Raw genomic sequence first — 12,337 nt, forward strand, 5'->3', positions numbered from 1 at the left:
TGAACTTGATGACTGGAATTCAAGCAGGTGTCTTGGACTATAAGGACGAAGCCACAAGGTGAGCCACAGAGCAAACAGATGTTCAGAAGAGAGAATTAAATGTTGATCTTGTTTAAACCACTTCTATTCTGGTTTTCAGTCACACGCCACCTGAAACAATGGCTTTACTCCATTTTGCCACTAAAACTCATAGTTATTATTTTTCTTAAGAATAAATTCAGGGATTGTTTATTATCATCATCTATGAAAACGTGCATCTTAATTTCTATTTCAATTTCTGCTTACCCAGATCTGCGCTTTGCACATCTTTCCCACGAAGGATGACCAAGTTAGCAATGGAAGTGTTAAAATGAGGCTCTTTGTTGAAAGACGTTTTGCCAAGAGCAGGGAGTCCTGATAAAGGGGGCCGTACCTGCCAATTGATACCTAACAAAAAAAGGGAAAAAAAGGAAAAGACTTTATATATGGGTTTGAACAAGAGGATAAAAATATCTTGTGGTATATGCATTTTACAAAATTTTTTATTTGATAGGTAAAAGTTGTTTTTCCTCTAAAACCAAAAAAACCAAACCTGTTGCCATCCAGTCGATTCTGACTCATATTGACCCTACAGGACAGAGTAGAGCTGCCCCATAGGGTTTCCAAGAAACATCTGGTGGATTCAAACTGGTAACCTTTGAATTAGCAGCCATAGCACTTAACCACTGTGCGACCAGGGCTGTTTTTTCCTCTAGAAGTTTGAAAATTCTTATCTTGTCAACATAAAGTTATTCAAACTACTCAATTCTGAGAAAGACATAAAATACTCATCATCAAATATTAATGGGTGTGTACATGCATACAATGGAATTCTACTCCGCAATAGAAAGCAACTAACTACTGAAGCCCTGGTGGTACAGTGGTTAAGCATTCGGCTGCTAAACAAAAGGTCAGCAGTTCAAATAATTCATACACAGATTGTTCCATCACATTGGTTGCAATTCCCGGAATATTTCAGCACTCTCCCCATTTCTACCCTGGGTTCCCTGTTTCCATTCCTCCAGTTTTCCCTGCCACTCCCTGCCTTCTCGTTTTTGCTCTTGGACAAATATTGCCCTTTTGATCTCGTATAGTTGATAGTTCTCAGGAGCACATTCCTCATGGGTGTTATTGTTTATTTTGTAGGCCAGTCTATTACTTGGCTGAAAGGTGACTTTTGGGAGCGGCTTCAGTTCCAAGTCAGAAGGGTGTCTTAGGGCAACAGTCTCAGGGATTCCTCCAGTCTCTATCAGACCAGTGTATCTGGTCTATTTTTATGAATTTGACTTTTGTTCTACATTTTTTTCCCTTTCTGACCAGGACCTTCTATTGTATTCCTGGTTAGAAAGATCAGACACCACCTAGTTCTTCTGGTCACAGGCTAGAGGAGGCTGTGATTCATGTGGGCCATTAGTCCTTTGGACTAATTGCTTCCTTGAGTCTTTGGTTTTCTTCACATTTGCTCCAGACAAGAGAACAATAGTTGTATCTTAGGTGGCCGCTTGAAAGCTTTTCAGACCCTAGATGCTATACAAACTAGGAAGAAGAACATTCCCTTTATGAACTATATTATGCCAATTCACCTAGATGTCCCTTGAGACTATGGTCCTTAGCCTTCAAGCTTGGTAACTCAGTTCTGTGTGGTGTTTGGTTATGTAGTGCAGGGTAAATCTTAAGTCAGTCTCTTGTGAGATATGAAAGAGATTAAAGCAAGCAGAGCAGAGATGGTGGAAGACAGATGCCAGGCCACATGAAGCAGGAGCAGAAGCTCAGAAGAAACACGGACTTTTTTGCACAGCCAACAGTGAGAAAAAGCCTTCCTCTTGAGCCAGCATCCTGAATTTGGACTGCTAGCCTCCTAAATTGTGAGAAAATAAATTTCTATTTGTTAAAGTCACCCAAACCAAAACCAAACCCATTGCTGTTGAGTCAATTTCAGCTCATAGCGACTCTATAGGACAGAGTAGAACTGCCCCATGGGGTTTCCAAGGCTGTAAATCTTTATGGAAGCAGACTGCCACATCTTTCTCCTGCGGAGCAGCTGGTAGGTTTGAACCACACACCTTTCAGTTAGAAGGTGAGCACTTAACCACTGTACCATTAGGGCTCCTTTTAGGCCACCAACTTGTCGTATTTTTGTTATAGCAGCGACAGACAACTAAGATGATAACATTCTGGAAAAGGTAAAACTATAGGGATAAAATCAGAAAATGGCTGCCAGGGACTGGAAGTAGAGGGAAGGGATTAGCTACAAAGGGTTACAAGGAACCTTTTTGGGAAGATGGAAATATTCTATCTTAATTGTGGTGATGATTACATGCTGTATAAGTGTGTCAAAATGCATGAAACTATACTCCTAAAAAGGATGAATTTTACTTTATATACCTTAATAAACAAAACACAAAAAAATATTAAGGGTTGTAGAAACACAAAACAAAAATAGGACCGAAAATTCACTAGTCATATGGATATTTTAAGAAAATGCTCCCTTGCCTCCAGACTAGGAAAAAAACTTTAGGAACGACATATCTGATAAGGGTCTCATCTCTATATAGAAAACTTCAACAACAAAAAAATCCAATTAAAAAATGGGCAAAGGACATGAACAGACACTTCATCAAAGACGACATTCAAGTGGCCAACAAACATATGAAAAGATGCTTGTGATCATTAGCCATTAGAGAGATGCAAATCAAAACTATAATGAGATACCATCTCATCCCTGCTAAAATGGCACAGATTAAAAAAAACGAAAACAGAAAACAACAAATGCCAGCAAGGTGGTTGGGAGACTATAACCCCTATCCACTGCTGGTGAGATTGTAAAATGTTACAACCACTTTGAAAAACAGTATGGCAGTTCGTCAAAAAGCTAGAAATAGAAACACTTTATGATCCAGCAATCCCACGTTAGGGTATATACCCTAAAGATGTAACTGCAGTGACACAAATAGACATACGCACGCCTATATTCATTACAGTATTATTCACAATAGAAAAAGATGGAAACAACCTAAGTGCCTATCAACAGATGAACAGATAAAATGTGGTACATACATACAATGGAATACTATGCAGCCATAAAGAATCATGATGAGACCTCAAAACATCATATAATGTGGATGAATCTGGAGGACATTATGCTGAGTGAAACAAGTCAATCACAAAAGGACAAATATTGTATGATCTCACTTTTATAAGACAAGAATAGATACAGTGAAGCCTGTGAGAGCTGGAACTTGACGGGACTACCTTGTTTTTCTGTGTCTTACAAGTTTTCCACCTTTGATAGGGTGCAGTCTTACCACTTTTCCATCACGTCTTTTAGTGGGAAATATTTTAGTTTTCCTTCTGTGACAGGTTTCTGCCTTATACAGATTCCGGCTTTTACAGGTTTTACTGTATATACACACAGACTAATGCTCATTGCAAGTTACTTCAGATGCGGGGATGGAAGTACTCTCAAGATAGTGGGCACTTGTTAGCTCTGGTGATTGGAAAGGTACCACTGAATATAGGTGAAGTGCACACAGCTTGACCTACATAAGTGATGTCACTAAGAGTGCACAATAGAAAAGGATGTCTTTGGTAAAGAATATGACAAAAATATAATTTGGCGACACCACCAATGATCAAAATAACGTGTGTGGTTACACAAATATGTATATAGACATGTAAGTATGTAAGTATGAGTATGTGGGTACATATGTGTGCACAGATAGAAGTATCTATAGGCATATGTACATACAGGTATGTGTGTGCATGCATGTATATCCACATACGTAATAAACCACATAGGGGACACAGGTACGAATACTTCTTAGACATAACCAAGCACCTCACGAGATTGGTTTTCAGTGCTTCAAGACTTAGGACCATACTCTCAAGCGGCGGCTTCAGTTAACTGGCATAATATACTTCAGAAAGGTCATGTTCTTTGTCCCAATGTGGTGACTAATGTCTGGGGCCTTAAAAGCTTGTAAGTGACCATCTAAGATACAATTATTGGACTCTACTCATCTGGAACAAAAGAGAAAGAAGGAAACCAAAGGCTTAGGGCAGAAAGTAGCCTAGAGAATTGTCTTAGTCACTTAGTGCTGCTTTAACAGAAATACCACAAATGGATGCCTTTAACAAAAAGAAGTTTATTCTCTCACAGTCCAGTAGGCTAGAAGTCCAAATTCAGGGTGTCGGCTCCAGGGGAAAGCTTTCTCCCTCTGTTGGCTCTGAAAGAAGGTCCTCATTATGCATCAGTCTTCCCTTGGTCTGGAATTATTCAGTGCAGGAACCCCAGGTCCAAAGAACGCACTCTAGGTCGCAAGCCTAGCTCTACCAATAAGTGCCCAGAGGCACCCCACTCTACCAGGAGGCCTCCTGTGCCAAGGCATTCAGCTCTTTCGCTCCACGGGTTGGCTCCAGCTCTGTCTGGTGCTGGTCTCCTGGTTCTGCTGCTGCTTCCCACCATCTGCACCATCTCCGGTGTTAACAGTTCTCCTCACTTCTTTCTGAGTCCTCTATCTGTTCACAGTTTCAAAACCACTCCCACATTTTAGGTATCTGTTAGAGCAGCACCCCACTCCTGGTACCAAATTCTGTCTTAGTCATCTAGTGCTGCTATAACAGAAATACCACAAGTGGATGGCTCTAACAAAGAGAAGTTTATTCTTTCCCAGTTCAGTAGGCTAGAAGTCTGAATTCAGGGCACTGGCTCCAGGGGAAGGCTTTCTCTCTCTGTTGGCTCTGAAGGAAGGTCCTCGTAATGCATCAGTCTTCCCTTGGTCTGAAGCAACTCAGTGCAGGAACCTCAGGTCCAAAGGATGCACTCTGCTCCCAGCACTGCTTTCTTGGTGGTATGAGGTCCCCACATCTCTCTGTTTGCTTCTCTCTTTTATATCTCAAAAGAGACTGGCTTAAAACACTACCTAATCTTGTAGATCTCATCAATATAACTGCCACTAATCCATCTCATTACATCATAGTGATAAGATTTACAGCACACAGGGAAATCACATCAGATGACAAAATGGTAGACAATCATACAACACTGGGAATCATGACCTAGCCATGCCGACAGATATTTTTGGGGAACACAACTCAATCCATGACAAGGACTAATAGTCTGTAAGAACCACAGCCTCCTCTACCTTGAGACCAGTACTAAATGGTACCTGGCTACCACTATGGACCATTCTGATCAGGGCCACATTAGATGGATCCTAACAGAATGAGAGAAAAACATGGAACAGAACTCAAATTTTTAAAAAGTCCAGACTGGTTGAAACTAGAGGACTCCCCAAGTCTATCGCCATAACGTGCTTTAAACCTTAAACTAAAATTTTCCCCTTGAGGTCACCTTTTAACTGAATAACAGATTGGCTCATAAAATAAAGAATATCACCCATGAGTAATGAGCTTCTTTAAAAAAATCATCTAATCATCTACAATAGATCAAACGGTCAAAAATTACTCAAAAGCAAAGGTGAGAAGGTAAGGGGCAGGGAAACTAGAGTACTGGAGATGGTACCACCAGAACAAAATGAATGAGAATAAGGACACATTGTGGAAAATGTAACCAATATTACCAAATAATTTGTAAAAAAAACCTGTTAAGTGGGAACCTAATCTGCTATTACTTTCATCTTAAACACAATAACATATTAAAAAAAGAAAGTACTCTCTCAAATGATGCATAGGATAGGGATAACATTCAGTGTGCAATAACAGATCGATTTTCAGCAAAAACAGAAATACAGCAAATAAAAAATTTGGTATGCTGAACTCAGTAATAATAAGACCAACAAGTCAATAAAAAACTGGGAAAAGATCTGAATAGAAATTTCACCAAAAAAGATGGCTAATAAGCATATGAAAAGATGCTCAACATCATTAGTCATTAGGAAAATGCAAATTAAAACCACAATAGGGTATCACTACACACCTATTAGAATGGCTATAATCAAAGAGACCAACAATACCAGACATTGACCAGGATGTGCAGACACTAGAACCATCATCCATTGCTGGTGGGAATGGTACAGCCATCTTGAAAAACAGTTTAGCAGTTTCATAAAAGACTAAACACAGACTATCATTCGCCCCAGAAATTCCACTCCTAGGAATCTACCCAAGAGAAATGAAAACATATGTCCACCCAAAGACTTGTACATGAATGTCCACAATCACCAAAAGGTAGACATAATCTAAATGTCCATTAACTATTAGACATGCAAACAAAATATGGTATGCCCGTTCAGTGGAATACTATTTGGCAATAAAAAGAAACGATTACTGATACATACCACAACATGGATAAACCTCAAAAAAACATTAGGCTAAGTGAAAGAAGCCAGACAAAAAACTATATATTGTATGATTCCATTTATATGAAAGGTCCAGAATAGGCAATACATAGAGACAGAGGGAGTCCCTGGGTGGTACAAATGGTTAACGAGCTTGGTTGCTGACTGAAAGTTTAGAGGTTTGAGTCTGCCTAGAGATGCCTCAGAAGACAGGCCTAGTGACCTGCTTCTGAAAAATCAGCCACTGAAAACCCAGTGAACACAGTTCTACTCTGATGTACATGGGGTTGCCATGAGTCAAAGTTAATTTGATGGCAACTACTATGCTGTACTGAAAAATCAGAGAGATCAAGTGAAAACCATGACAATGACGACCCCACACACTTCTTCCCCCAGCTCACTGGGGCTATGTCTAAATCCTCCAAGCAGAATATCCAACACAGGAGACAGGCAAAGGGAATCTCCAGGATGATAAATGTGTACTGACTGTAGACAGCAGAAAGGCTAGACTGGAGCACGTCAGAAGGCTCTAGGAGAGACTTCTTTAAGAAGTGAAATTGATAGAATACCTGATCAGTCTGAACATATCAAGAGAAAATTTAGACAACTAAAGAAAAATTTGGGATTGAATAAGTGATACATACATAGAAAAACTAAGCAAACAAAACAAGGCAATTGTTAGCTTTAAAGAAAACAAACTGTTCAAGAAAGAAAAATAATCACAGTATACTATGTGACTCAGCTGTGAACAGTATTACTTAATCATGATAATATACTACTGAATATTGCTTTAACCAAACTATGACAGTACTATAGTGGAAAGATGGGGGCAGAGGGTATATATGTTTGTAAGGCTTGGGGACCAGTGTGAAGAAAATCTCAGTCATGACCTTCCATAGTGAGAAGTAAATAATACATAAATAACTGAAAAATCAAGAAATGGCAACAAATGGATGAAAATAGTAATAATAATAATAAAAAAAAAAAACCTGGCAAGAGTTTTTTTAGAATGGTTGCCTCTGGGAAGGAGAAAATAGGGGAATGCAGGAGACTGATCTTTTTCACAAACAGCCTTGTAGAATTACTTGACCCTTTAATCTATGAGCATGTAATACATTATGGCACATATATTGTAGAAAACTACATGGCTATTAAAAATGAAGCATGTCTAAACATACTGAATTAGAAAGAAGGCCACAAATTATTGTTATGTTGAACAAAAGTTGGAGAATAATAAAATATGTATAATGTGATCCCAGAGTTCCTGGGTGGCACAAAAGGTTAAGCGCTAGGTTACTAACTGGAAGGTTGGTAGTCTCAACCCACCCAGAGGCACCGTGGAAGAAAGGCCTGGTGATCTTCTTTCAAATGGTCACAGCCATGAAAACTCTATGGAGCGCAGTTCTATTCTGCAACACATAAGGTCACCATGAGTTGGAATCAACTCGACAACTGGTAATGTAATCCCAGTTTTGTTTTTTAAAAAGTCTGCACGGACCACTGACTCCTGTGTGTCTTCCATTTTCCCCCTTTATGGAAGGGAGTATCTACCACAGTTACACTATGCCTGTTCCACCATAGGAGCTGGGTGTCAGGGGAGCAAAGAACTATACTCAAGGAGTCTCACCTGAGGAATATAAATCTACACCTGGACCTGATTTTAGATAACAAGATTCTGGACTTTGTGGTGATGTGCTAATGGGATGTGACTTTTGTGGGGCTGTCAGAGGGGTGAGTATATTCTGCATGTGGGAGGGATGTCATTCATTAGGGGACAAAGGGCAGGTAGCCAGCCTCCACGACGAACCCCAGTGATGCTTGCCTCCTGGAGTTCATACCCTTACACAGTCCCTGGATATGGCTGACCTCAGTAACCAAAATGATGGCGTGGAAATGATGCTGTGTGACTTCCAAAGCTAGGTTATAAAAGACATTGCAACTTCTGTCTTGCCCCCTCCTGGATCACTCACTCATTCGCCCCTTGCTAGGACATGTGGAAATAGAGATATTGCCAATGGTGATAAAAATGGGTTCAATCTTTGCATACAGCTGGAATCCACCCAGCAGCTCCCCAAGAGAAAGACCTGGCATTCTGCTCCCATAAAGACTGCAGCCAAGAAAACCCTATGGGTCAGCTCTACTCTGTTACATGTGGTTGCTGAGTCAGAATCAGCTGGACGTCACCTAACAATATAATCATAAGACACACACACACATATATATATATATATATGAAAAAATTTATATGTTCAAAGATCTACCTATAACTGTGATGAAATGGTAATACCCCAGAAGTCCAGCATGGGAAAATGACTAAGCAAACTGTGGTTTATTGACCTACGGGAGTCAAGAGCAGCATGTCTCAGGCTACCCTGAGAAACACTGTGTTCCTTGAGATGTTAACAGGTATTGCTAGAAAATCAAGTACTGCGGCCAAAATATTTGTAAGTACTACTTTAAGATGTTAACTTTCTACTCATCTTCAAACCTGTGGCACTATAATTTAAAATCCATAACATATTTCAAGTAACTGTAGAGGAAACCGACTTTCACAGTAGAGAAACCTAAGTTATTTTATTTTGGAGTAAAATATATTCTACTAAAATAATAAATAATAGTGATTTCCAGTTAAATAGGACAGACTGAACATTCTAGTTTACTGCCAATCTCTCCCAAAATCTCACTAGGAAGACAATAAATGGATTTTTTTTAAGGCATAAAGAAGAATACAAAAGAACAGGAGAGAAGATAGGTAATGGCAACAAAATTTCAGAAGCTGGAAAGCAAATGAACCAGAGGTTACTGACTTAGGAGAGCAGGGAAAGCTGAAATTTTTCCCCACAATGGAGGTCCTAGAAGCAGTCCAGGTACTTCTAAAAGAGGGGAAAAACAGTGATATTGGTTAAAAATCTATGAGAAGCAGAGAGCCCCAGCTCTCTTCCCCAACTTCCTGCAGCAGAGGTGGACTGCCCCTTGCCCCTTCTCCATCCTAGAGGGGGGTCTCCTCTCTGGAAAAGCTAAATCCGTGATACAAGAGTGAACAAAACAGATAAAAATCTCTGCTCTGATAAAGCTTACATTCTACTGAGATAACAGTATCTCTGCAGAGATAAACAAAAGATCTACACAAAGGAATTTCAAAATTGTAGGGACAAAGAGAAAATCTTAAAAGCTTCAAGAGAGAAAAAATAGGATTAGGAAAAAATGACAGTGGGACAGCAACATGGAAGCTGGAAGTTAACAGAGAAATGATTCCCAGTCTAGAATCCTATACTTAGCCACATTATCAATCAAATGTGAGGGTAGAATAATGCCATTTGTAGCCTTAAAAATTTTACCTCCCCTCAACAACAAAAAGACAAAGCGATTTAAAAATGAGTAAATGACTTGAAAATACATTTTTCCAAAGAAGATATACAAATGACCAATAAACATATGAAAAGATGTTCAGCCTCACTAGTCATTAACCCCTTGCCCTCAAGTCTGATTCTGACTCATAGCAACCCTATAGGACAGAGAAGAACTACCCCATATGGTTCTCAAGGAGCAGCTGGTGGATTCGAACTGCTGACCTTTTGGTAAGCAACCAAGTTCTTAACCACTATGCCACCAGGGCTCCCACTAATCATTAGAGAAATGTACATCAAAACCACAATGACATACCACTCACACTAACCAGGATGGCCGTTATCAGAAAATAACAAGTATTATTGAAGATGTGGAGAAATTGGAAACCTCATCCACCGCTGCTGTGGAGAACAGTTTAGTAGTCCCTCAAAGAGTTAAATGCAGATTTACCATATGACCCAGTAATTCCACTCCTAGGTATTCCATTCCTTGAAGACTTGAAAACAGAAACTCAAACAGATACTTGTACACCAGTATTCACTGCAGCATTATACATAATAGCCAAAAAGTGTTAACAACCCATCTGTCGGCTAACAGATAAACGGACAAATAAAATGTGGTACATCCATACAGTGAAATATTATTCAGCTATAAAGAGAAATGAAGTTCTAATACATGCTACGAGGATGAACCTTGAAAACATTATACTAAGTGAAATAAGTCTGACACAAGAGGACAAATACTGTATGATCCCACTTATGAAATACCTAGAACAGGCAAATGCAGAGACTAAAGTTTATTAGTGGTGGGGCGGGAGAGTTATTGCTTAAAGGGTATTGAATTTCTGTTTAGGGTGATGAAAACCATTTGGAAATGGACAGTGGTGACAGTTACACAACGTGAGTATAATTAATGTCACTAAACTGTACACTTCAAAATGGTTAAAAATCACAAATGTTTCATTATATATATTTCACCACAATGAAAATTTATTAAAAGACATTCTTAAGTTTTTCCTTCCTGAGGAAGCTACTCAAAGGTATAGCCCATCAAAATGAGGAAATAAGGCTAAAAACAGGAAGATCTGAAATCCAGGAAACGTGATATAATACAGGATGAGGCAAAGAGAGATGCCAGTGTCTGCTATTCATCAGGCTTGGAGAGATTTCTCCAAGCAGGTGACAGAAGCCATAGATTACCTGATGGGTTTGAATATTTTGAGAAGGGATTCATTTTTACAGCAAAGTTTAAGGATAGATTAGTAATAGCTACATATCAATCAAATAAATATAATAATTAACTCTAGGAAGAAAAGATTAATTAAACATGAAATAAAATATAATCTGTGTACACAGTACATGGCTCAACTGTGAATAATATTTACATAGTCAAAGTAACATAACATTGAAAACCGATCTAACCAAATAATATGTTATAACTATATTGGGAGAATGGAGGGAGATGAGTGTGCATGTGTGCGTGTGTGTACGTGTGCATCTGCACATGCGTGTCTGTTTTTGTGTAGAAGGGATATAAAAAGATTCGATCCTCATTTTTCACATTAGAAAGGCAATGGATAATACCTAAAACTGAAACATAAAACAAATAACAGCATAAGCATAATATTTAGAAATATGAAGGCAAAAGTCCAGAAAAACAGTTAAAAATGTTAAAAGTAGTTTCAGCTGGAGAGTAGAGAAGTATAGAACGGGACTGTTGTCTTCCCTATTAAAGTTCATACTGCACAATTACTTGACTTTATTTTGAAAATTTTAAGATACAGTTTACATACAGTCCAATGTATGAGTTTTAACTACTTATTGACATGGTTAGGTTCCAAAGACAGGTATTTGCTGAATGTAGTTTGTCTCCTTGTGCTATTCAACAGAAATCAGTATTATGCAAAAATGGAGGATTACCACATCTGATCACAAAATGGATGATGACGACATCATTACACAACTACCAAATTACATCACTGCATGTTACACAACATATTACACATTACACAACTGCCAAACCACTGAGAACCACGGCCCAGCCAAGATGACACATAGCCTTAACCGTTATAGCCAGTATTACTCTCACCTTGCACCTAGGCATTCATTACTGCCAGATATACGTCATTAATGCATGAAATAGGCCGGGAGTAGATTTCTACTATTGTCATAAATACAAAATGTCAGATAATGAGACAGTTGATAACTGAGGAGAAGGTGTACTTGATTTTGTACATTGTTCGTTCATAAATTACTTTCATTAAAGTAAAATGAAAAAAAAAAAAGTGACACTCATCTGAAATGGTTTTTGAAAATGAAATGATTAAGAAGCCTTTCTTGGATGCCCTGGTCAGTTTCTGCAGGAGCCTCCCTGGCCAGAACAAGGGACCACTATTCTAACCAGCCCAAGCCAGTTTATACTGAGTGCTCCAAGACAGGCATTTTTTCCAGTTTGTGGGTTGTTTATTTTTAAAATACCCATTACCTTCTTCCATTTTTGCATTAGAAATGAGCATCTGTCTCAAATGCTTGAGGAGGCCAGCCCAAGTAAATGTGCTATATGCCAGTGAGTTCTCAGACATCTGAGGAATGTTACGCACGCCGAGCATCTTGAATTCAGGATGGGGAACTAAATTCTCCATTAAGTCTCCTGTTTAAACAAAAAAAAAAAGT

At 38.9% G+C, this 12,337-nt stretch overlaps 1 protein-coding gene across 5 annotated transcripts in view; it reads right to left on the reverse strand.

The window, feature by feature from the left end:
* Positions 1 to 12,337, reverse strand: part of TUBD1 (tubulin delta 1) — a 40,848-nt gene that overhangs the window by 19,089 nt on the left and 9,422 nt on the right. For 4 of the 5 annotated variants that reach the window (XM_010594278.3, XM_003414575.4, XM_010594279.3 and 1 more), the window contains exons 6-7: positions 12,150 to 12,314; positions 286 to 426 (exon numbers count right to left, since the gene is read on the reverse strand). In XM_010594278.3, coding sequence (XP_010592580.1) covers positions 286 to 426; positions 12,150 to 12,314 — 306 coding nt within the window. The remainder of the gene's footprint in view (positions 1 to 285; positions 427 to 12,149; positions 12,315 to 12,337) is intronic. The other variant, XM_023553523.2, reaches the window with a different exon arrangement.

The sequence above is a fragment of the Loxodonta africana genome, chromosome 18 (assembly GCF_030014295.1).
Source record: "Loxodonta africana isolate mLoxAfr1 chromosome 18, mLoxAfr1.hap2, whole genome shotgun sequence".
Classification (NCBI taxonomy): Eukaryota; Metazoa; Chordata; class Mammalia; order Proboscidea; family Elephantidae; genus Loxodonta; species Loxodonta africana.